Raw genomic sequence first — 26206 nt, 5'->3', positions numbered from 1 at the left:
GTAGGCAGTGTGTAAGGTGGGTATCCTGTCTATTCTCTGGGGGGGTTGTCAGATAACTGCAGTGGGCTGAGTGATCAGCTGGAGGTCTCAGCCATCTGTTTCTTCATTGCAGTCCAAAGAGACAGATGATCAATGGTGATCAGGCAGCAGATCAGACAAAGGGAACATTTTACATGACAGTGCTCTTGTCCCTTTGTAAAAAAAAAAAAAGCCATACTGGAAAAATCAACAAACATCCTCTTGAAGATATACTTTAGGTTAGTTGTTCTTCACCAGCAAACCTCAATCTACCTCTCACATATACCTTTCACATATGACATTTATATCTGGTCTTGGGTGGTTTAGTCTAAACACTAAAAGGTTGTTTTCTAGTCTGGAAGCCAAGTCAAGCCTGAGACAACATTATGAGAAACCTGTGCTCAGTTGAAGGTAGCCCCAGTTTGGATGCAGACAGATTGTAGCTTTTGACAGGATACAAGAGATGTGACACATTTACTGAAGCACTAGCTCAAACTAACAATGTTTAAATTTTTGTTATTCTCTGTTTTTTATATTCAGACATTATATAAAAACCGTTTTGTTTAATTATTAGTCTTTTTTACCCCCACCAAATGTTGTAACAAGTTAGTGAGCAATTAGAAGAAAGGGACATTTTCTTAATGGTATTTTCATTTCATTCTTTTTTGTTTCATGCTCCTGAAAAATTATAATACACAAGTCTGCCGAATTGTTATCTTTTCAGTATTACTCCTTATAAAGCACAAACACACAATTACATACAGACTGATACATTATATTTTCATGCAGGAGCAATCTGGTTAGCTTTGCTGTACAGCTGTGGGCTTCCATTGATGTTCTGATGTCATGGGCAGCATTATTGACATATCACCATTGGCTCTGTGCTGTAGGTATGACCTAAAGGAAGGCATATCAGAACAGCTGCATGGGTGAAGTCAATATAAAAATGAGGAAATTGATTGTCCGCTTGCGTTTTCAGTCAGTGTTGCGGCCAACTGAAACATGAAATATATTTCCTGTATTTAATATTGTTTGCTTTGTCATGGAACTGTTTTAAAGACTCGCATATAACACATTCTTTTGTGATTCCAGTAGTGTAGAAGCTGTAATATTTATTTATTTACCATACTGTACTTTTTAATGTGTGATTAGGTTAACATTATATAAAGCATTTTGAATATAAGATTACTTTCAACGTTGCGGAAAACACAAACTCATCTGCTTGAAAAAGAATGAACCTTTATCCACCATTTTGCATTTTTGTCCAGTATATCTGAAGTAAACTCGATGCATACCTGCAAGTACACCAATGTACTACACATACAGAAGTCAGCAGCATCACTGTCATATGTTTGAATGAGAATTGCTGCTTGACTGTAAATCTCCATAGGACTTAACTGGGACATAAGATCTCAGTGAAAAGTAACCAGATTGTCTACAAAGAGAAAGCAAATGGATGCTTAAAGAGATTAAGATGAAAATATGATCTAAAAGACCACACAGATCCTCCATCTGCCTCCCCTAAAGCTCACTTTGAAGCCCTGCAAAGGCAAAGAGTTGCCTTTGATGAAACAGGCCTCTAGCCACAGTGGGCTGTAAAAATGTTTCCACTGTTGGGATTCTAGCCAGATAATGAAGCCGAGGCAGGAGCGTGCCTCAGCAGTGCTATTTCTTGTTCAGTAGCAGACTGCAGGGAAGAGGAGGAGGACCTATCGAGGTTTCTCTACTAATCCTAGCTTCCTGCCTCCAAAAAATGCCCCATTGTCTTAAAGGGCAAGATTCAAAACTCACGTTATGATTTCACTCCAAATGCAATGACCTGTGCAACATGGCCAGCGATTGTGCTCCCTGAAGAGAATCACAATAAAATTGGAATTCATTCTGCTTCCTTATCAAGTTCACTGGCTGAACTTCCTCTGGCTACACTACATTCCCATGCCCTCACGTATATCTGCAGTTGGGAGCATCTATTTTTGGGTTCCATCAATCAGTAGTCCTTGTTATCCTAAGAGAGTTTATTGTGTATCAGGTCATGTGGTGTTAAACTGCCCCAGCAAGGTCTCTTCATTTTCTGGTTATCCTGAAAACATTACTCATTTTTTATCAGTAAGAAGGGAAAAAATGAAGTCTACGAACACAAAGTTGTGAGCAAATTAAAAAAAATGAAACTAACTAATGGTAAATAGTATGACCCTTTCCAGCATATTTAAGAAGACAGCAACTATAGAAAGAAACTCATTTATATTCTCTAAGGTACTTTGTGAGATAGTTTGTTTGTTTGTGGATCCAGACTTATTTGAGCCTGAGTGGACTTTTGTTTCAGGCCTTGTCAGAGCTTTTGACCTTTTGATAATGTAAACCGTACAGCCAATGACTGGCAGAATGACTTCATTATTTACTTTAAGCCTAATGTTATTCAGAATATATATTTATCATTGCAAAGGGAGTGGTGAAAATTCAGGTGTTTTATAAGAATATTGCAGTGTTTCTATGATCATACAGAATTAAAAAAATGATTTAATTCTGTTATTATTACCAAGAAGTTTTTTTTACCAGAATGTAACTGTTTTGTTTACCCTGAATTTGCATAGCAGATGTGTGAGTTATGTTGTATTTAAGTAAACAGACACATGTTCTGTGTCAAATTCATATCTAGTCCTGTCTTAAGGGTTTAAGACTAGAAAGTGTGTTTGTGGGCCCATGTCTTTCTATTTTTGAGAGAAGTAGTTTCAGTTAAAAACCAGAGTGATATGAGGACAATTTGGCCAGTACTCACAACTTTAAAGGACAATTTGAAGGTTAAGACTTGATTTTAAGGTTAAGGTTAGAAGTGGTTTTAGTTTCAGTTTAGGGTAAAGGGTTGGGTTAAGGCATTTAGTTGCGATCGTTAAGGTTAGTGTAAGGGGTTATGGAATGTATTTATGAGTGTCCTCACAAGGATATAAAGACCAACGCGCGTGTTAGTGTGTTTGATACGTGGATTATGTTTGTGATGAGATTATTGTCACTTTTTCCTGGAAGCCTTTACTGTCTACACTATTTTTCAGGAAGAGCAAAGGAGCTCGTCTGGCTTCCTGTCAACAGCAGGAAGTAGCCTGAAGTTTTGGCTGTTCGTGTCAGATGTGGGGAACTTCATATTTTAACAGGCCAGATATGGAGAGACATTTTTTAACATGTAGAGAATCAATTAAAGCCAGAATTACTGATAGAAGGTTTGGGTTTACTAGAAAGAATTTAGTCTCATGTCAAAAATACAAAGTACATATTATGAAGGACAATCGAAGCATTTTGAATTTGGACAGGATTTTAACAAGAAAGATTTGAAGTAATAAAGTGAAAGCATAAAATGAGGTGTGTAGCTGTTACATACGAAGCATAACATTAATGAAATGTGATGGGTGTAGTGGTGAAGTGAAAGGCAGTTTAAAAGCGCTAAATGTCATTGTGTTTTTTTATTGTTTCAGAGAGACCAGCTGTGTCGTGTTTTAGGGGGAAGTTCAAAGCCCTATTTATATTGCAGAGTATGATATGTGGACAGCAGATGAGAGTTCTGGCTGTCCTCCAATAACACAGTAGACAGAATATAAACTTATATGTCCCCCAGCGTGACTTTATTCTAGTCAGGCTCATGAAGTGGCCGTTTGTCTCATGCTCGTCATCTGAAAAGAAGCTCTTTGGCTCGCTACCACCCAGAATCCTGACTCCCATCTCTGCTTTATGTCCGAACAGTCCTCCTGATCTTCAGACACCCAATGCAATAGAACAGTGCTTGAATACTACACACTTATAGCCAAGAATAAATAAAAAATGTCTTTCTCAAGGGAGATCAGGTTGTGGAACATTTTGTGCAGCTGTGATTAGACACCAAGTAGCATTTGGCAGGGATTTGTCAATTGCTCTTGTTGTTAACATAAGAAACTGAACAGGGGACCTCATAGACAGTAATTCTACGCTCTAACCTCAAGACAACCTTGCCCAATATTAACTGGTTTGACTTGTGTGTATATGTATGTAGACTTGTATGTAACACAAGTATAGTAGCTCTTCCTCTCAATTGGGATTTCTACAAGACCCACTTTGAACATAGTCAAAAAACATTGGAGAGATGTGCTTTCACTTCATACAGATGCAGTGATTAGCCTATTAATTGACTAGTCATATTCAAAAGACAATTAATCAGCAACTATTTAAACAAATGAGTCAATGTGTCAATTTTCAAGAAAAAAATACAAAATATATCCTGGTTCCAGCTTCTTAGTGGGGCTTTTGTTTAACATTTTCTTAGTCAGACCAAAACAAGCATTTAGAGACGTCATTTTATGCTCTGTGAAATTGCGATTGACATTTTTCACTTTTTGACACCATAAATGACCAATGACCAATTGCTAATGAAAATACAAAAATCCTTATCTCTGCTAATACATTACAGAGTAAAGAGAATTGCCTGTAGGCTCTCAGTAACACAGATTTTGTGTTATTTTCCACACTGTTCCATTTGTTCAGATGTCACCCTAAGAGGAAAACAATAACTCTGATTTGTATTTCTTTAATTTCCCCAGAGATAACTGTTTTTCGTTGGAGCATTTTAGTGTTTTATTGTTCCATGAAAAAAGATAGTTGTACTTGTGGGAAGCATTTGTAATTGTTTCCAGCAGCCAGTTTGGTTCCAGTGTTCTTGCTTATTTTTTCTACGCTGCTATAGTGGTGAACAGTTGACGTCACTGTACATACATACTGATGGGGTAGTTGATTGGCTTCAGGTTCCTGCCACAGTTGTGCGACAGATATGAGAGAGGGGAAGGGAGTGGAGGTAGTAAAAATAGCCTGCATGCCTGCTTTGCATTGTGTAAAATCAGCATGTACAGTACACACAAAAGCACTAAACTCTGGCATGGGACCTCTGAAGGAGGTCTATTTTTATGTTCAACAATGACTTTGCATTTACAAGATTTAAAAACTCTTTTGTGGTAAATGTGAATTTCAAGCTGTAGTTCTGCTGTGCTGGTGGGACATTTGGGGTTGTACTGATAATTCTGCAAAAAACATTAAAGGAGTTAAAATATCCAGGGGTAAGATGTTCATCTTTCTAACAAAATGTGCTTTGTCTAAAAACTGGGACAAAGGACCTAGACACCCGGTAAGACTTGAGGAGAGTTATGCTTCTAGTGTGTCTCCATAACCCCAAACCCCATAAGTGGCGGGAGTAGTGAGGGCTAGTCGAAAAGTTCCCCTTGGCTGCTGGAGCAGAGATAATTGGACCCAGGTTTAGCTGGAGCTTTGGTATTCACATCTCGAGCCAAGTTTTGGTCTTCACAACTTCTCTTACCAGACAGCAGAGTCGTCTAAGTAAGTGACATATTTTGACATATTTTCTGCATGTGAGGAATCCTGAAGTATTTCAGGTCAGGTGATGTTTTGCGTAGATTATTATATTTTTAATAAACGTGGTGTCATGTGATGATCAATGTATGCCCAGTGACAGCAGTGTGTGTGTGTGTAGCGGGTTAAATTGATCTGTCTGGGTTTTAGGACCCTTTATTCTGTCTTTGTTTTGAGGTCAAAGGTTGATCCTATAGGAATAGTGACTTAATGGATGCCGGGTTGCTGCAGGGTCGCCAGTCCTAAAATCTGATCTCATGAGATGTGAGGGGTATGACGGTGGAGCTGAAGTGTGACTCTAACCCTGAGGCAGGGCGAAGATATGTGATTTAACTGTTTGTGAAGTTTTCTCAATAAATGAACGTGTTTGTTAAGCTTCATTTAGCCTCACAAGACTCTCATCACGTTTCTCTTGTCATATGGTCTTGATGTATCAAATGCATTTTACGTGCTGACTGAAAAACACCATGCTTTTGTTTTTATGTGTTATCCTGCAATGTAAAACCACACAGTCACAGCAGAATTCCTCTCAATGTTTCTTACATACATGTTAAACTGCAGCATGAGAAAATTGACACTATAAATTATCCAATCAAAGAATCAGTAAACAAGGTCTTAGCTTTCACTACTGAGGAAGTCTTCCAGTGCTACAGATACACATTTTATCTAGTACAAAAAATAGGGCTGTTGTGCAGCCTTATTATTAAAATAGCAAGAAATTAATTTTCTGCTGATGAACTATCAGTGAAAGAGGACAGTTGCTATTATAGACAGACTACAATTCCCCCATTTAAACAGTTTAAACCTTTTCATGCAGCCAGATTTCAAGTGTGTCTCTTTAACATAAAATACTCAAAGAACTATGGGAAATTCAGAGAGAAAATGGCCCCTCAAAACTCAGACTTTGATCTGTAGTCTGGCAATGTGTCTGGAAAATTCCTCTGTTGTTATTTCACTGCCTAGAGCACCACATTTATATTCACAAAGTTGCAGGTGTTATTAGCAGGTCTACATTCTCGATACACTAATATCATCTTGACTCTGCACTCACATGGTTATGTGTATTGATTTTTTATTAGCATAGGATGATTGTAAAACTGTGAGAAGTAAGTAGGTCCGTGAAACTTGAGAAAAACAAGCAAGTCACTTCATAGTGTATGAGGAAGCACGTTCTTGACCTCATTGTAGGCTGTTTGAGTCGAAGCTGAAGCTTTCCGAGAGCTGCTGATTGTTCTCAGCTGCTTTATAACACAGTGATGAAAAATGCAGCCTCTCTTGTTATGGTCCCAAACAAGCAAGTGGTCCTTCATCTGTCAACTTTGTCTGTGTTTGTCTATGTGTATGTGTGCGTGTGTGTGTGTGGTGTATGTAACATGTCTATCGGCAGGTTGCAGGAAAGAAATACACCCAGTGGGACGACTTGATTGTTGATGGCAGAGGCAGTGGTCAGCAGGAAATGACCTTGGGAGATCTGTTCCACTATGTCAAGGTACAGCCTCCTTATTCCTTCGAGCAAGGAAACACACACCTTTCTTCACACCCGCTTCCACTGAATGTATATTTTATGCATGTTTTCTTTTTCCTTAAACCTGTTCACCTTCCTCCGGTGCACACAATGGTCATTGTTTTAAATGATTGGCCACTTTACACCTACCATTCACAACTTCAGAACTTTCTTCTGATGGCTAGACAATGATTGGAACCCTTTTCTCAATTCATATGTCTTCTACTGGCATGCTCATCCATGTTCTTATTGCAAGATTGATAGATTTTTAGTGCTTTCCTTCAGCCACAAATGAGTTAATATAACATTGATGTTCTCGTGCCAGTGACAGAGACCTATAAGCTTAATTAATGTTTCGTTTATTTTACTCCCACTTTGATCCCAAGCAATTCACAATAAATGTAATTAATCCCAAATGTATTCACAAATTCTTGCTAACCCCTTTACAACCTAGATTTTGTTATTGATAGGTAAATTGAAGCATTTTGAATCAACTGTACAAAATCTTGTGCTGCAGATTAGAAAAATACACACTAACAAAGTTGCACACTAACAGATCAGGTTTCAAGTTTATTTAATTGCCATTCCAATCATATCCATAGAATACACATACAGCAGAATGATATGTTGTTCCTACCTGTGATGAAAAGATGTTAAGACTGTTTCAGTTTCATCTTATGTCTGTGTTATAATGTTTGGCAGGTGACATGAGTGTAAACCTAATTTAATGTCTTGACCTCCTTGATATTCCAGCTTGTTCTGACATTTCTGTGCGAGTTAAATGATCTCAGTAGTTGAGGATAAACAGGAAACACCCTAGTTCCTTGCAGCTTTAACTTTGTTTCATTCCAACAGTGTCTTTAGTTTAGTTTCCTACTTTCTCAAACTTATCATCAGTAACAGAAGACAACACCAACAAGTTTGTTTTGAGGAAGCAAAGAGAAAATAAACTGGCAACTGTTCTTATTTGCTCCCCATTTTGTTTAACCTTTGCCTGGCCAGGTTTGCCTGGTTTATTTGTGGAGACATTGCATATCTTCCTGAACTGCTGAAGTTGTATGAGGCAACTGATTACTGTCAGACCTTTATCTCTGCTGACCACTTACTTTGTAGAAATTTACTCTACATGATGCATGCAGGCATACTCCATCTTCATCTCTCTTTCTTACGTTTTGTTGAACTGCAAATGTAATTTATTTACTTTTCTGTGTGCAGGAAAAATATGGCTTGACTGTCTGCAGCCTCTTCTACGGACCTGCTATCTTGTACAATGGTCATAAAGAGAGGCTCACGCAGAGGTATGTCCGGATAAGACAAAGATATGGTACAGTTTTACAAATGGCTGCACACAGCTCGTAACCCTGCACACACAATGGCAATAAGCAACGTCCCTTTGTTTGTTTAGAGGCTAATGGCAGGATGAGGTGTTACCTCTGAGCGCGTGAGGAGAGAGCCTGTTGACATACACACACACTCGCATGCATCACTGAACACTGATGATTGAAACTACTCCTCCTCAGGTTTCTTTCTGTTTGTTGTGAACCAGAGTTAGAGATAAATTAGTGTGAACATTTTTTTTCCTGCATCTGAGAAGCCACATTGTTCAGGCCTGTTCAGCTCTGTAGAGTTTCATACAGCCAAGTTTCATAAGCCCCAGGGTGTAAGAAATGAATCAGCTGTCTCGTGCAGTGAACTCTCCTCATCAATTAAAGAAGTGAGTCAGAGCTGAACATTGACCCTTAGGGATGTTTTCACTCCAGTAAGAGGAAGAGAAAGTTATAAATCAGGTTCAACTTTACAGTTATATAGGTAATAATTCCTTGAGTTAATTGAAATATTATTAGTCAGACTCTTTCTTAAATCTTGCCGTTATCATGTTCATCTTAGGTGCTGGCCATGTGGACAGCAAGCCCCTCCAGTAGTTACTTCCTGTGTCTCTAGCTTCCTGCGTTGGGCATGTGCAGGGGGGACTAAAACACAGATAACATGAAAATTAATTTAAAGGCTTTAAATATTATATGTATTTGTTCCAAATCCCATGAAAAGATGAAAACCAACAATGCTTTAGTCAATTCTCTGTGCTTTCTGACATCTACTCTGTCTGTGGCTCTCAGCCCAAAACCCATTTGCTCCTCCTGAAGATGTCATTTTTTTTTTTTTTTTTTTTTTTTTTTTTTTACAAATAACTCAATAATAATTGAAAAATGATTTCATGAAACAGCTTGGCACTGTAGTTTTTATCAAAGTAAATTATGCATTTGTTGGGGACTATTTTTGGCTGCACATTAATACACATTTAGTGAACTAGTATATTCAGCAGCAGGCTTTTCTAAGTGAGATTGATTTTTGAGAATTATGGATGTCTATGGCACAGAAGAATAAGATATATCAGGATCAATACTTGACTGGTTTTAGCCTTTGAATGGAGTTTGTTGATAATAAGAATAGGCACATTTTGAAAGATTGTTGTCTCCTAGCAGGATATTTATGATACATTTTAGAGGCTAAATTAATTTAAATGTAGATTATAATGAATTCATTTCATTCATACTGTCCTACTGGACTACGTTTATTTATATATATTTTACTTTTTTGCAGTGTGTCTGATGTGGTGAAGAGTGTAATGAAAGCAGACATCCCTCCTCACAAGAAAATGTTGGACCTAACCCCTTCATTTACTGAAGATGAAGACTGTGAGACAGTCCCAACTATCAGATACCTGCTCTTGTGATGCCATCAACATCAAGTCTTCTCGACAGTGAACAGGCATCGCATGGACGTGTTTCAAATTGATGTAGCAAATCCGGCACTCCTGGAACATCATGTTTAAAAAATGTTTTAGCTGTCTTTTAATTAGATTGAAGTTTGTTTTTTTCATTATCTCTTTATCTATTCCTTTCCTTTCATTCCACAAATGCTTTTGCATAAATACACTGGTCATTTATCGCCTCCTCTGATATTGTTGTGTAGGAACGAATGTTGTTGATTGCTGTTTGTTTATGTGAGGTCGGGCCAATAGAAACTGAATTGCCCCTCAGGGATAAATAAAGCAGAATCTGAATCTGAATCTGGAACACTGTGGGGGGTTTTTCTTACTGGTAATCACACTTTAATGATGTAAAATGAATAATTCCACAATCACACTCTAGCAATTTGTCCCACCCTTAGTCATGTCCCAAAATTACTTTTTTGATATCCACTTCCTCATTTGGGATTTTTTTGTCACTTTGTTATACAGCAAAAGAGGGACCTTGGAAATCTGTAATTTCCTTTGAATTATCAACACTAAGTTCTGTTTTATAACTTTTGGTTTTGATTTACATGTAAATTGTGTCTTTTTGAGATGTCAGGCTAAGAGGCTATGTAGATGCTTGCCAGGGCATATGGATTAGATGATCTAGCCCTGCTGGGGCAGTTCTGGACATGTTTCAAGGTCTTATTCAGGTCAGGCAGGGTATAATGTTGAAGTGATGCAGGCAGGAAAGGCAGTTGGCACAGTAGGTACAGTATTTTAAAGATTTGGGATGCTCTGCCATGTAGATACAGCTGTCTTGTGTAAATCCCTCTGCATGCACATGTGCACTCCTCCCCCTCCCTCTCTGAAGAATCCCTGAACTGGTTGGATGGAGAAGCTGGACTCATCTACAAGGCCTGCATCTGGTCTGCCCTCAGATGGCTTTGGTGCATGCTCTGTTCTATTCCACAAGTACTTTGGAGTGTTTAAGTCTTATCATACAGAAACATCTCTACAATCTTTACTGCAGCAACTTACTGATATACTTTCACTGTGTAACTGGGCCTGCATTTGAAGGATACTATTTAATTCTGCATTCTGTTTAAACAATAACACAATAAATTGGTGTCTATGAGGAACCATGTTATATCTGTGTACTTCACTAAGGGACTTCAGTTCCTATACCTCACCACACCCTGTTTTACATCATTATCATCATTGTCATCATCATCATCATCATCATCGTCATTTACTGGGTTTACAAAACTTTGGTGTGTTTTCTGTGTGACTTGAGATGTGTATATAGAGTTCATCCTTTGCTACTGCTTAAGTACAAACTGATTAAACTGACATAACGCAAAGAGTGAAACTGCACTGGAGTTAATATCAGTATACATGCCACAATTTTGTGAAAAACAATGACAGACTTAGTTAGACAGCAAACATTCATTAAATACAAAAAACTTTATTTCGGAAGTATTGACAGTATGGACAAAACCCAATTATGAAAATGGAATCATCTTAAATTTGTGTCAAAAGTTTGGTCCATAGTTACCGCCTCACTCAAATGTATCCAATGATATCATTGCATATGATGGGTTGTCGGCTGCCCGTCTTCATGAGAGCGGTGAACTGGTAGAAGTCACTATCTAGTTCATGTAAGCCTGTGTGCGATTGGTGAAAGAAAGGTTTAAGAGACTGGATTCCCACTGGGCATGACATCCGTTTTGGAGCCTCTGCAGCTCTACTGACCCTTGCGGAGTCTGCTGGCCTTTGCCTCACCTCCACACTTTTAGACATCCCTGCCAGTCTCCTGCGCATGTTGACCAAAATGTCTTTGGCAAGACGCCGGCCTGCACTGGGCTTTAGTTCTGCTGGCTCAGGACACTCTGGTAGGTCCATCCAGTTCTTTATTAGGTCAGCAAAGCTGTTGTCTCCCAGAACCAGAGGCTGTCTGTTCCTGCTGCGGCTCAGCAGTGACGTTGTCCAGTCCTCTGGGTCACTGGCCTCAAAAGAGGTCCAGCGCTCCAGGCAAGCGTCCGAGGTTGATTTGGGCCGCACACGGCCACAAGGTCCCCTGTTTGTGCGGAGGCAGGCAGAAGAAGAGACTCGCACATTTCTAGTTCTTCTTAGCACTACACCTTCATCTTGCCAAGACGCCTCAGAGTATCCTGAGTCAAAGTCCAGACTCTTTTCACTGCTGGGGGAGCCTTGTGCCAAACGCTCATGCTCTTCCTCCTCCTCCAAGTGGCTGGTCAGACAGCAGGCAGAGTCATAGGTGCTGACTTCATGGGCTTCAGATCTACGTAGACGAGTGAGTCTTTCCTGCTGTGCCCTCTGTTTGCAAAGCCGTGTTACAGCGAAGGACCGAACACACGGTTCACTCAGTGGCCTCGGCCTGCTTATCTGCTTCAGGTCCTGCAAGGATCTCATCATGTACTGCATTTGGTCTCGGAGGCAGTCAGTGGAATCTCTTAAACACAGCTACACAAGGAGAAAAAGAAAATACTTAGAGGTGCACTCGGAATTTAGATAAAGTCTACTTCAGAACAACACTGCTGTCAAAACAACATAAAATAAGAAAATTATGGCCGTCTTCCAACATATCCCATCATGCCATGGCCAGTCTAGCTGAAGCTTCAACAGTTCCCCGTATTATTTCCAGAACTGGGCCAAAAGGTTTTTACCAGCTGAGATCACTCCGCTCTATGGCCGTATAACAAGTGAGGCATTCCTGACAAACCTCAGAGCAGCTTTATGGAGACCATCCCATGCAGTATGATCCCAGAAAATGAAAAAGTCAGACCTCTGAGAACAGGATGCACATTTTATACTGGCAAAACTCTCTCTGCTTCCTCAAGCTAGAGGGGAAGTTTGAACAAAGTATAACTGAAACGTGGAGGAGTGCAGAGCCACATATCCTCTCTGGACTCCTCTAACCCACAGGATGTTGACTGGTCTGTTTATATAAAGCCGGAAATGACAGCAACATATTGGAATTAGAAAATGATCATGTATCATTATGAATCACACCATCATCCAGTCTTTGGATAAACTAGAATCAATGAAATCCAATTGATGCAACATTGGTACAGTTTCATCTACATCACATGATCTTTATGAAAATTAAGCAACTAAATATTTCCATCTTTTCAAACTTTCCTTTGGCAGAGAAAACTTTTGAAAAAAATCATACACTTAGTCAGTTTATAGTCATTAAAGTGTGTTTGTTAAACTTCTCTCTGTCCTGCCAGTTTGGACACCACAATGTCATGATGTTATCACAGCTGTGGGTGCTGAACCATTTGGCCCCTGGGGGAGACTTATCTGACATACAGAGACATCCTCAGTGGGACTCTGTGGACAGTTTGTGCCATTTAAAATGCCCTGTTCTCCTTGGCTGCCTTCACACAACAGGGGGAAGTGATTCACCCAGTTATATGCTTTCAGCAAGGACACTTTAGTTTGAATTAACTGTTACTTGGGGAATTAAAAGGGTAGTAGCTAGCTCCAAAAACTTTTCAAAGGACAATCATGACAGGAAAAACATTGAGAGACAGTACAAAAACGTACATTGCCTTGAGAAAAAAAGAGGGGAAACAAAACACTTTTCATAGTTTTTGTGCTAAGAGTCCCGTGCAATGATCTTTACAGTCACAATGAAGTGACTGCAAAGCATCCACAAAGCTGTCCAAATACAAAACTACAGGAAAAAGGGGGAAATATTTACCATTGCTTAAGTACGCGTCTGCAGCAAAGTTATAATCCTTGTTAATTGTTTCTGCAACAAAAAACAACAACAGATGAGTTATCTTTATATTGTACATTTTAGAGACATAGTTAGTTATTACTAATAGTATCAACACTCACCTTTGCATTTGCTGTTAAACCGATCCGAGACAATCAACAACTTCACATATATATATATAGTTTGTCAGAGGTGATGTGTCTCCGTGTCCTCCCTCCTCTGAACCAGACCAAGGTCTGCACGCGGACTTTGACGATGCTGAGTTTTAGACTACAGCAAATCAGCGCAGCGTGTCAAAAAATCAGCCAATAGCAAGTCGCTTGAAACAAGATCCCTCCTGGTGTAATTAGAGGGTCTTACTGTAACTGTATTATATGACAACCAAGAGCTTGAGTTGGATTAAAATATATTATACAAACACATTTTACTAATTTTGACCTTTTTTCATTTGCCTTTAGCCTCCAACATTTTAAGTCCAACTTTTAAAAACAAATTCAATAAAACCATTTTATCCAGCAACGATTAATGTTTGAAATCACCAGTAATTATAATTATACTCATCCAATGATTCATTTATAATTTGACACAAATGCTCACTTTAGTTTCAGAATATTAAACTTCAAAGCTTGACATGGACTACTGCTGTGACTGCATGCATGTGCTGATTTACTGAAATCTACATGTCGCCACCTTGTGGATCTTTGTATATAACACCTTCCACATTGCCATTCTTGATTGTCCCTGCATATAATCCTTTTCACACCCTGTATTATGTTGCAGACTGTTGCATCTCTTGAATTGTGCCAATGCATACGGTCCATTCACCATTCTTTTCCTAATGGGTGTTTTGAAATGCAAAGATGGGACTGCGCTCAAGTTAAACTCTCATTTGAATTTGCAGATGAGCAGACCATTCATGACTGTACCACCTCACCACACCTCTTTGGCCAAATGTAGTGATAGAAGTCCTCAGATCCTAAACTTAAGTTAGAGTAGCATTGAAGCAATGTAAAAATATCCTGATACAAGTAAAAGTTCTAGCCTATATTCAAAATCATACTTACAGAAGTGTTATCTTCAAAATATTAAAAGTATTTGAAGTAAAATTACTCGAGTGCTTTCTGATATGTGAAATCTTTTATACTTCTTGTTTACCAGTGTTGTATAGTGGTTACTAATCAGGGTGAGGCATCCTCTAAAAGATCACAAAATAAGTCTGGGAGGGTTGTGAGATGATTCAAGGGGCACTAAAGAAGAAAAAACAAAGGTCTGCTTTATTAATTTGTATTCAATGTTTAGACTTTGCTCAAAGACTGTAGACACTGTTTTTTTCTGTGTGAGCCATGGGGAGTTAAACATGAATCCCTTTTTGGTAAACTCTGAAACTTATGCAATGACAGTGCAGCCTTTTCTCTAAATCAATGTACCAAGTCTTACAAATATCTTAACCATGGGATCAGGATATGTGACAAAACAGTCTTAACTCAAGGTCCACAACATTCTTCACAACCTAATGTTTCTATTTTTCTTTTTATATTCTCTTTTGTTAATTTTTCATTGAGCATTGGTCCAGACTAATATGCTTTTAGTGCATTTTCTTTCAACACATCACACTATAGAATAGAAGATCATGTGACTAAACTTTTATTTACATTTAATAAGTGACTAACTTTTATTTTAATATCAATGAACGAGTATCATCCATTTGTCTGTGTTGTTGTGCATTAAATGATATCTTATGTGAACTGAAGTATAGTAGAAATAGCCCTAATTCACACTCTGAAGATAGCATACCTCTAAAGAACAAGTGTAAACAGATATCAAGGCACAAACATATGTAAAAAGACTCAGAATGAAACAAATTGTACAGAACAATCCATGTTAGGAAAAGACATAACCACTTAAAAATCTTGCAGATATCTTAAAAGTGACACATAGCCATTATTGTTTTGTTTTGTTAAAGAAGTTACTTAAGGAATGTATGTTGAGTTTGTGGAGGGTACAGGCTAATCTATGGACAGTCATGCAGAACAATGCACTATAGTACAACTGTGAATATTGATTCTGTGTAAACATTGTACAAAAACACATTTTCCTTTCATACATTTCCATTCTCCATGCGTGTTTTTTTTTCTTCTAAAAATAAGCTCTGTGCAGTCAAAGGTTTCATATAATGCAACATTAGTTAACATAAGTAATGTGATTTTTCATTAAAAAAAGGTGTTTTTTTGTACTGTATCCATTTGTTAAACTTCAAAAGAAAAATTTAAAGAAAAAATCAAAACTAAAAATAAAGAAAAAAAAGCAGGTGGTTCTAAAACTGCAGATTAAATTTACGGATATTAAGGATGAACAATACATTTAATTATGTGTATTTTCTTTTGTTATTTGCAATGATGAGATAATGACTTATTATTATTATGATATGTTGTACTCTTCCAACAATTATTTTCTACTTAAGCCAGTTGGCTAATATAATTTATGTTACAAATCTAATATAAAAACTGCAATTCTGTGGTGAGTGTCCTTGATTGTTTAAGGTTCTTGTCCAATTAGGGGATCCTTGGTCAAACATCTATTAACAGGCACTCAGCATGAATGAGAGCCCCTGATCAAGAGCAGTAAGAAATACATATATTAAAAAAATGATAACACATTATACAGGGAATGCGATGGTTGCAAATCAGTGATTGTTGAAGTTCTTTCAGGTTTCCCCTCTAGGAATCAAGTCTGTTATGGTTTTCATTATGAAAAGCAGTAATCATCTCATGGCTGGTGCAGTCTGTGTGCGTCGGGAACTGTCCTGCATGAAAAGAGAGATGACAAACAAACATAGCACCTTTAGATAAATACAATATGAAGGACCTGTTGTTCCACTGTTTTAAGTTACCAGCACTTGACTTCATATTTCCTTATCCATCCTGCTCAGTCTGTTCCTCAGCAATGACATTGCAAACACTTGGATCAGTTTACATTAAACTTGCCAAACACAACATAGAGTCTAATAGGAATAAAGGATGGGTTCATCTCACTATACCCTGTGGTATTTAGTCATGCAGGATTTTTATTTTCATTTGCTAAGGTTTTGGGACGTCATATTCCATTTTTGGAGTATCAATTTGTATGTGGTGATCACAGTAATGCCATTTGAAAAATTCAATTCCGACAGAATCATGCCTGGCTTTGTGAGACTAGTCGGTAGGTGGTGTGATAAATGCATGATGTTGTTTTCAATATCCACACTGTAGCCAGATTTATGCCCACACATACTAAATATATGCAGGAATGGAAGTCAGACCACATTAGGCAGTGGATTTTGATCCTGAATCCGACCTGAAAGCAAGCACCTGACAGCTAATGTGACCTGGCAGGTTGCACTGAAAAGACAAGTGTCATGACCACAACCACAGTCAGTTTGTTGACAGTCCACTACAAGTTGTGCTGTAAGAAAGAAACACTGTAAGCAATTTTACAGGGTGCATTATTCTTTCCTGTTTACTAGTCCAAAAACTACAAAAAGTTAAAAATTAGTATGTAATTAAAATGAACTATCCATCCAAAATTAAAGTGATTAGAAGTTTTCATTTTTTCTTTTTGGATAGCAGTCGTCTGTGAGTAAGTTAGGGCTGCAATTTATATTTATTTTCATTATGTATTAATATGCAGATTAGTCTTAGTCTATATAATATCAGAAAATGCTATTTTCATTAGAATTTCCTAGAGCTCAAGTTGACATATTGCTTCCTTAATATCCACAAACTGTCCAAAATATTTTGACTTTGCTTTTATGGAAGGATAAGAAAATCATAAAATATTTACACTGGATAAGCTATAAACAGCTGATGTTAATGCATCAAAATTACTTATAAGACTAACTAACTATTAAAATTGTTACGTGATCCATCAATAAATTTCAGCTGAGAGATTGAATACCAAGAATACAGATTATTACTTAATATACTATATCTTCTGAGCTGAAAGAGATGTCAGTCATCATATACTGGGTAAGATGATCAATAGGCCACAGCCACCTAAATGACATAAAGGCTGATCAGGATTACGCTTTACAGTAACACCCAGATGTCCCTCCAACCTACCTTTAGAAAAGACCACAGTCTTTAAGGTTGTTCTTAATAATGACATCAGTGACTGCGTCAAAGACAAACTGCACGTTCTTGGTGTCAGTGGCACAGGTGAAGTGGGTGTAGATCTCCTTGGTGTCCTTTTTCTTGTTCAGGTCCTCAAACTTGGTCTGGATGTAACTAGCTGCTTCATCAAACTTGTTGGCTCCTAGGGGAAAAAAAGATTTTGGAAACATATCATTGCAACTCCCTTTTTACTGGACTCCCAGCAAAATCGACCCAAAAAATACACTACATCCAGAACTCAGCAGCCAGAATCCTCACTCATACCTCACGCATGGCCCATATCACCTCCATCCTCTCCCAACTGCATTGGCTACTGGTACTGTCACGCATAAAATACAAAATCCTACTTCTCACCTTCAAAGCCCTCCATAACCTGGCTCCAACATATCTCTGCGAACTCCTGTCACCCTACTCTTCCGCTCGGTCCCTCAGATCCTCCACCTTCAACCTCCTCACAGTCCCACGCACCAAACTGTCCACCTTGGGAGGCCGGTCCTTCAGCACCACGGCCCCCAAGCTCTGGACCTCTCTCCCACAATCCCTCTGTGATTGCCCCTCCGTCTCCATTTTCAAGTCCCAGTTAACAACCTTTCTCTTCATTGAACACTTCTCTTCCTTTTTGTTTGTTTGTTTGTTTGTTTGTTTTATCTTTTGCAAAGCGTCCTTGGGTTTGTGAAAGGCACTATATAAATCACATCTATTATTATTATTATTATTATTATTATCATCATTAGACTGCAGCCACAGAAACCTGTCTGTACTGTGGATGTTTAACTAATAAAGCATTGCTCTAAGATGAAGTATGGCTGCGTACCTGTGTATTCTGGGTAGCAGATGGCAAGAGGGCTGCGGGTAATCTTCTCCTCAAAGAGATCCTTCTTGTTCAGAAAGAGGATGATGGAGGTCTCTGTGAACCACTTGTTGTTGCAGATGGAGTCAAACAGCTTCATGCTTTCATGCATTCGATTCTAAAGAGAAGCACAATTGGTCATGCCTTATGGTCTCTACCAAGGTGCAGTAACACATCAGAGCTACCACTAGGGGTCAATGTTGTTTAATATTTAAAATGAGAGGAAAAAACTGTCAAGAGGGAGTTCTTCATGGCATCATTTGGCCAAGTCTCTCCTGAGCACTTGCTGTAAATGTATAAGCAGTTCAAGAAATTGGGGTTAAATGGTTCAATCCACTTGAAGAATTAGCTATTAGTACTTTAATTACATAATTACACTATCGGCTCAACTGTAAAAGGATCATTAAAGTAAACTGAGCCAATTTTACCACCTGGAGCTCACTATTATTAAGCCATAACAAGGAAGGGTGGGCGCTTTTAAATACCTTGCAAAGGCATGTAGTGAAAAAGGAGCCAGATAGCAGATTTATGAGGCTAGTAAAGTTATATCATCCATGCAGATGAAGACACTCATACCAGAGGGTGATGTTTTTGCTCCTTACCATCTCCTCATCCTCAGCCAGCACCAGGTCATAAGCACTCAGTGCAACACAGAAGATAATGGCTGTGACTCCTTCAAAACAGTGAATCCACTTCTTTCTCTCTGAGCGTTGGCCTCCTACATCAAACATTCTGCAAGAGAGATGAAGCACAAGAGATACATTATGTGTTTGTGTGTGTGTGTGGTAAGGGGAAGGAGGTCACTGTGAAAGACAGTAAGGAGAGGCTAATGGAAAACAGAGCATTGAAGAGGACATTTCAGGAAGAATAACAGTAAAGAAGGAAGGAAGGAAGAAGGGAAGGAGGGAGAAAGTTAGGATGACATTCCATCCCTCGATGTACATTAAGATTTCATGAGGTTGCTCTCAGAACAAAAGTGGCGAGGACCTGGAGAGGTATCCGTCAGATATCTGATAAAAGTCTAGTGGGTCAGCGCGGCCTACAAGAGACAGGCCTCTATATTCAGAACAAAGCATCGGCTCATGGGGAAACTGAGCGCTATGATCAAAGCTGTTAAAGGTGTGAGCAAAACCCTACAGACAGATGAGGTGATAAGAGTACACCACCTCCAGGATAACTGCCATATTTTGACCATGCAGAGGACACACATTAGATATAGTATCTGTATCTTAGTATTTCCTTTCCGCACTTATTATGGCAAACGGGGCAGAATTATAAAAATGACTTTCTTCTTATTGATTTCCTCCATGTATTATTCAGGCCAAATAGTGAGGTTGTGGCAGGAGGTAAATTTCGCAGAGTTTATCAGGAAACAGGTCACGCCAGAGCTGCCGCTGCCTTTTTTCTTTAGTTAAAGTAGTTTTGGGCAGATTGAAAATTTAAGATCATCTCACCAAAACTATGAGACAAATCACTAAGATATATATATATATATATATATATATATATATATATTAGTGATTTGATATATATAAATATGTATATATATATATATATATATATATATATATATATATACATACACATATATAATATAATACACATATATATAAATATAAATATATACTAGGGCTAACGTGATAATAACGTGATAGCTTTGAAAGAACATATGCATATGAAGAGTTTTGCTGCTTAAATGAAGCTGGTATTTGACAAAAACCCAATTCCTTCCTTGTGCCTATTCATCTTTATCGTCCCTGTATTGTAAGGCTTTGGGGCTTGATACCCAAACTTGGAATCTCAAGTTGTTCCTTCGTTAGTTTCAATGGTGGGTTTCGAAGCTTCCATATATCCCACAAGTTCTGCGTGTTACCCCTCTCACTGGGGTAGTATATAGTATATTAGCATTGCAACATCTCCATTTCCTCTGTATTCGTTCCAGTAGCTCATTTCTCATCAGGTTGCCCTGGTTCCTGGACACCTGACGTGCATCTTGTTAACCCACAGTTTCAATCATCACCTTGCCCAAGGTTCCATGCTGGATATTTGTTACCCCGTCCTTACCAGTAATTGAACCACTGATCTCCTGCGCCAGTCAGTTGTGTTAGCCACTAACTAGTGGACAAGTGGATTAGCTATCCAGCTGCCACCGATTAGAACCAAGACAGGACAAGGCAGATCCTGAAAAGTCGGCTGAATGGGAGGAACAAGGTCCGAAAGTTCCGCGAAAGGAGGATTTTTTATAATCTAGCTACTGCAATTTTAGCAGTAGCTACTGCAGTAGAGTATTTAATTGTTCTGGATTGTTTCAATAATAATACACATTTGCATTAAGCAAGCATATGTGTCCTCTCCCATACTGCTACAGTATAGCTCCTGTTGTCAAATGTTTAAACACTCACTATATATCTCACACATCCTCTATTACGAGATGTATCTATACATCCATTACTACCCCACACAAGTGCTCAGGCTGGATCAGAGCATGTTTTATGTAAGACTTACTGTACCATAGAGGACATACTCAAATGTTAGCATTAAATAAGGCTCTGGTTTTATTGAGTGAGAGCACGGTGGGCAGGATCTAATTTATTTACTCAGCTCTCAGTGCAATCGTGATAATTACACTTTTAATTGCTGATATAATTTGGCTTCTGAGTAGCTGAGTTGCACATTTCAAGCCAGGAAGGTCAGGTGCCCTTTTGATGCAATTAATGTTGAGACCATAATTAAGTCGACCTATTTCTGTTAAACAAGGTAGATGGCCAGCTTTCATTATAGATTTGTTTTGGTGTTTAAGAGCAGGGGTGCAAGGTGCTGACACTGTAATGTCAGCGTGATATTACTGTTTGCACTTGTCAGGCAAAAAAACATTTGTGATTATAAAAGGCTTGCTTGGTGACTACAATTACAGACTTCTATTTGCTGTGTTATTATAAAGGAATAGTTAAACATTTTGTAAAATAGACATATTTGTTCTCTTTTTGGTGGTGTGCACATGCATTTGATTAATATCAATTTCCTCAACTAACTCCTGGAAGGAAAGCAAATAAACATATGGATGAGTTGCTAGATGAGATTTTGTTTTCTGTTTTTTTATTTTATTTTTGTTTCCAAAGTATCTGAAGTCTATTAATACAGCTATGATGTCAGTGCTACGTGGCCTTACTTGAAGTGCAGTTCCTTGAAAGTGAAATGAGTCTCCACAATGCCTGTGGTCTTGACCCGGGTTCGCAGCACATCCTGCTGTGTGGGGATGTAATCAGCTTTAGCTATCCTCTCCAGGTCATTCAGGTAACTAACAGAGACAGAGAGGGCAAGAGAGAGGAGAGATAGACATCAAAATTTCAGTATGATTTGCAACCTGCAAGAGAGAGAGAGAGATGAACACACAGTCACATTTTACAGTACTACTTTGAACTGTAAGGGATTCTAGCAATTTTGTGAACTTTCTGTGGAGTGAGTCACATTCTGCTGCATTCTTTAAACAGACTGCTAAATTCCACTTGACAGCATTTCATTAGACAGTTTAAGTGCCTTTAAGAGATTGTGCTAACTCGAGTCTTGTAGTAATGAAGTTATGACAAAATACATTGCACAGGTAATAAATTGGTTTTTAGCCATCCAAAGTTGCAGCTGTGAACTGTGATTAGGAAAGTCAGGTTTAATTAAGCCTGACTTAGGGCTGTAACTGCTATTGACTGTTGGTTATGTTTCACCACCATTTAAACAAATGTCCTGTTGCTGCGCCTGTCCTCGAATTTTGCTGTCATTTTTGACACAATGATTTCACAGAGGAAAAGAAGATGAAAACAGGCTTCTAGTTTTTAGTTGGTGACAATTCATTTTGTTTCCTGCACTGCTGACAGTATATCTTATTGTACTGCCATAGCACCTTTTTTTAATGCTGCAGCTCGCTGCAGGTAACCATATTACAAACAGCACAGTATAGAGACAATTTAAGTTGTGATACAATGCTTAGCCAAGCTATTGGTGGACAATTTATCAGTTTCTTGTTTCTTCAGCTCTTTAGCTCTCTTTTCCTGTGCTGTTGATGGCTGTTTGGCTCAGTGCCACTCTCCCAAAGATTATATTCCTGAGATGCTTCATCTAGCCACAGTAAGCAGATACAGCAAAAACAGTTTACTCCTTTGCTCTTTTTAGGTCCTCTTTTTAGTTTTCTGACAGGCTTTTGGTCAGTAGGGGAGTGTGGCTGCATCTTTGCCATGCTTGATACAGCCTGCCCTACTTACACATGCATTGCATCATCATCCAAGGCCAACTGGGAGCTTTAGTGGCCCAGCTAACCTATGCCTCACAGACAAAAAGAGATACATCATTTCACTTGGACAGATATCACCATTCATGTATTTTATGTCCTGACAGACGTACTGAAGGGAATAATAAAATAATGGTTGATTAAACAGTTTGTCTCATTATAGCCCCCATTACAAAATATTTCCGCTTAGTCAAATTGGATGATAGAATAATTATGAATATATCACACAAAGCAACATTTCAGAATATTGCACAGCTGCAATGCTAATATTTTCAACTTGTTTCAAAATACACAATGAAGTCACCTGGGGGGTTTATTATCACATCTTAGTTCTCAAAGTTTACTTGGAGGCTAATTTTCCTTGACGTAAACACAGTCTCATTTTTTCACCCCTAAAGACATACTATTCTACCCTTTGCTTATCAGGTTACAATATTAAAGAATCAAACCCAGAGAGAAAGAAATAATCACTAAATAGGAATTATTGCATCTTTCCAGTCTCTATAGCTCCCCAGGGAAGGCAAAGACAAGTTTACCACTGCAGAGCATATGAAGAAGATGTCATCGTTAGATCCATCACAACACCTTAAAAGAACAGTCGTTTCCTTAATGGAAGCAATATTCGACAGACTTTATAAGACACAAACATGAAATTAATCAGCATCACCATCAGCCAAATTCAAACAAATATCAAAATCTATCTCAATGTGTTGTTATTGCGATTTTCATCTTGTTTTCTAATATGAAGAGAAAATGAGCACATTTTAAGAGAGGTTTATCTCTTTGCCACTTTCATATTCATACAGCAGTGGTGAAACATAAGAGTCCAGTGTATATCGGGACCACTTTCATATTGATTGGTGTATAATGAGAAGAACATATGTTGAGATAACATTGGTAATGGCAGTCTGGATGTCACAAAAGTGAGTAGAAAATCATGGATTTAATAAAACCCTGCACATCATGGCTAGAGGGCATTACCTTTGTCGCAATTGTCATTTTCAAAATACAAAACGTGCATTTGATTCATAAGTAGGGCCCAACTGATACTAGCCTTTTGGTACCAATGCCAATACTGATATTAGGGAGTAAACATACATACATAAACACACTTTTTTTTGCAATGATCCATGAAATGTGGTTATCAAACACTTCAGTCAATAATATCAGCAGACTGATATATATCACTCTGGTTCTATTAAGTTGGATCACAGTACAAAATAAACACACAAATTTACACTCACTATGCTGCAGAGTCGTTCAGTTGGTATTCTCGCGACCGTGTAAAGCAACTCTGTATGCCGCTGTCAGCCCACAATCGCCTGATCACACTGGACAGGTCATCAGGGAAAATACCCTGTTCTTCGGCGGGTGCAGATAGAGCAAAGAGCTGCTGGGCATCATCCTGCAGGGACAACAAGCACACAGGACAGATAGTTACAATACTGCCGAGACATACTTGAAAACAGTTTTTCCTCCTCTACTTACTAACATAACCTGTATCGACTGTATTAATCTTTGTATGGATGTATTGAAAAACATAATGTATCACTCATTTATGAACTATACAGACATGGGCACATGGGTGGAAAAACTCCAAGAATGATCAACAGACAGTGACAAATGTTCTTGGCCATTAAGTACTTGCATACATAATGATAAACAAATACCATCTTTTTTTATCAGGCTGTATCTCTGAGCTACTGCCAAGGAAGCAAAGGTTACGATTGCTGCAATATATGATGTGATGATTATATCACCAAGAAACTCATGCCAGCCAATCTGGGTTGAGCACATGTAAGATATGTGAGATATATTGGTGTGACTCAAGGTAAACAGCATGCAGCATTGTTATAACATACTGTGATTTGATTTCCTGCTGTTGACCACCTTCCATGTGTCACTGAATTCTCCATTCTTCTGTTCGCATGAAATTAAACAATCTTCATAAGCTTGATTATCATTTAGTGAAATTATTTAAAAAGAACATTGAAAAAGTAATAATGTGGAGTAACAGTGTTTACAGCTAAGGATTTAATTTTTAAAAATGATTCAATGAAATAATTGTGTGTGTGTGTGTGTGTGTGTGTGTGTGTGTGTGTGTGTGTGTGTGTGTGTGTGTGTGTTATACCTGGGAAGTGAGGACATTTTGGTTGGTCCTGTTCTGACACACTTTCAAAGGGGTGTTTGAGGCTTTAGACTTGGCTTTAAGGTGAAGGTTATAGGGTCTAGGGTCACTTTAGGGTAATTATTAGGGTTAGGCTTTTATTTGTGATGGTTAAGGTTGGGGTTAGGGAATGTATTGTGTCAGGATTAGGGTTAGGGTGAGGGTTAGGGTTGATTGCCCTGACTAAGAACCCTAACCTAACCCTAACCCTATTCCTACAAGGATTTAGAATATGTTGTCATTAAAGCCAATAATTCTATTATCGATTAATCTGTTTATTATTTTCTTGATTACTCAATTCTTAGTTTGCTCCAGAAAATAGTAAATAAAAATTTATTACTGTTTCCCAAAGTCAAAGATGACATCCTACAATATTTTGTTTTGTCCCAACAGTTCACAACCCAAAGTTATTCAGTTTACTATCATAAAATCATAGAAAATATCCAGATTTGAGATTTTCTATCTACTTTTTTCTTAAAAGACTCAAAATAATTAATAGGTTATAGAAATAGTTAGCAATTCATTTAATAGTTGGCAACTAATTGATTAAATTACTAATTGTTGCAGCACTATACTTTACTCACTTGGCTTACACACCACTGAAACATTTGTTTTGCAATGTGCTTTCTGCTCCCTCTGCCAGACTTAACATAAAATTGCATGAATGATGATGTGTGAGTTTGCACGTTTTGAGTTCATCTACTTTCTTTTTTGTTTATGCATAAGTGTACACATGCAGACTGTTTGTGTGTGTGTGTGTGTGTGTGTGTGTATGTGTGTGTGTGTGTCTGTGTGCGTTTGTGCCTTGCCACGTGCTGTGTGGAAGTATGGGTGGACTAGCACACTAATTGCTCTGTGTGGGAGTCTGTGAGAGCATTGTCACGTACACACAGCCATTTGACAGATCTTTCAAAGGGGCGGGTGGAGATGGGTTGGGGTTGGGGGGGGTCTATCTATCTATCCTGCTAATGACCACAGCAGAATCCTCAATCACTCCATTAAGGTTTCAGTTACAGAACTCATTCACTAGCTTCACTGTAAAATCATACTGGCAAACACTCTTCCACAGGAATGAGTTCAGCCACTGTTAGACTTTGCTGACAGTTTGTTCATAGGGTGATAAATGTTCACAGGGTACAACAGACTGGATCCCTGCCTGAAGCTGTGACTTGTTGATGTTGGTGGTGGGATGTGCATTTGTTTGTTTTGTGTGTGCAGGGTGTGCCCATCTATGTTTGTGTAATGGTCTGTGATTGAGTATGTGAGTTTGATTAATTTTGGTTTATGAGCTTCTGTCAATTTGTGTTAATTAGGTTTACACCAAATGATTATTTTCATTAGCGTTTAATCAAATTGTTATGATTATTTGATGAAGCATT

At 38.3% G+C, this 26206-nt stretch overlaps 3 protein-coding genes across 5 annotated transcripts in view; 1 reads left to right on the top strand and 2 right to left on the bottom strand.

Moving 5' to 3' along the window:
- Window positions 1-10865, top strand: part of uba7 (ubiquitin-like modifier activating enzyme 7) — a 33034-nt gene extending 22169 nt beyond the window's left edge. The window contains exons 22-24 of the mRNA XM_053316418.1: window positions 6785-6886; window positions 8117-8199; window positions 9500-10865. Of these exons, the coding sequence (XP_053172393.1) occupies window positions 6785-6886; window positions 8117-8199; window positions 9500-9632 (318 nt within the window). The 3' untranslated portion in view covers window positions 9633-10865. The remainder of the gene's footprint in view (window positions 1-6784; window positions 6887-8116; window positions 8200-9499) is intronic.
- Window positions 10866-11096: 231 nt separating this feature from the next.
- On the bottom strand, window positions 11097-13624 carry inka1b (inka box actin regulator 1b). Of its 2 annotated transcripts, XM_053316150.1 has the most exons (3): window positions 13506-13624; window positions 13366-13416; window positions 11097-12119 (listed from the first exon to the last, which is right to left on the bottom strand). In XM_053316150.1, exons 2-3 carry the CDS (start codon window positions 13366-13368, stop codon window positions 11199-11201), a joined length of 924 nt encoding a protein of 307 aa, XP_053172125.1. In that variant the 5' UTR covers window positions 13369-13416; window positions 13506-13624; the 3' UTR covers window positions 11097-11198. The 2 variants fall into 2 exon arrangements, with proteins under 2 accessions (XP_053172125.1, XP_053172126.1); XM_053316151.1 differs by lacking the exon at window positions 13366-13416.
- Window positions 13625-15011: 1387 nt separating this feature from the next.
- gnai2b (guanine nucleotide binding protein (G protein), alpha inhibiting activity polypeptide 2b) overlaps window positions 15012-26206 on the bottom strand; it is a 44621-nt gene continuing 33426 nt past the window's right edge. For both annotated transcript variants that reach the window (XM_053315092.1, XM_053315093.1), the window contains 6 exons: window positions 23905-24065; window positions 21551-21679; window positions 18984-19113; window positions 18346-18499; window positions 17481-17673; window positions 15012-16186 (listed from right to left, as the gene is read on the bottom strand). In XM_053315092.1, the coding sequence (XP_053171067.1) occupies window positions 17483-17673; window positions 18346-18499; window positions 18984-19113; window positions 21551-21679; window positions 23905-24065 (765 nt within the window). In that variant the 3' untranslated portion in view covers window positions 15012-16186; window positions 17481-17482. The remainder of the gene's footprint in view (window positions 16187-17480; window positions 17674-18345; window positions 18500-18983; window positions 19114-21550; window positions 21680-23904; window positions 24066-26206) is intronic.

Source organism: Scomber japonicus, chromosome 3, assembly GCF_027409825.1.
Source record: "Scomber japonicus isolate fScoJap1 chromosome 3, fScoJap1.pri, whole genome shotgun sequence".
In the NCBI taxonomy this organism is placed as follows: Eukaryota; Metazoa; Chordata; class Actinopteri; order Scombriformes; family Scombridae; genus Scomber; species Scomber japonicus.
This window is presented reverse-complemented; position numbering and strand designations above follow the sequence as displayed.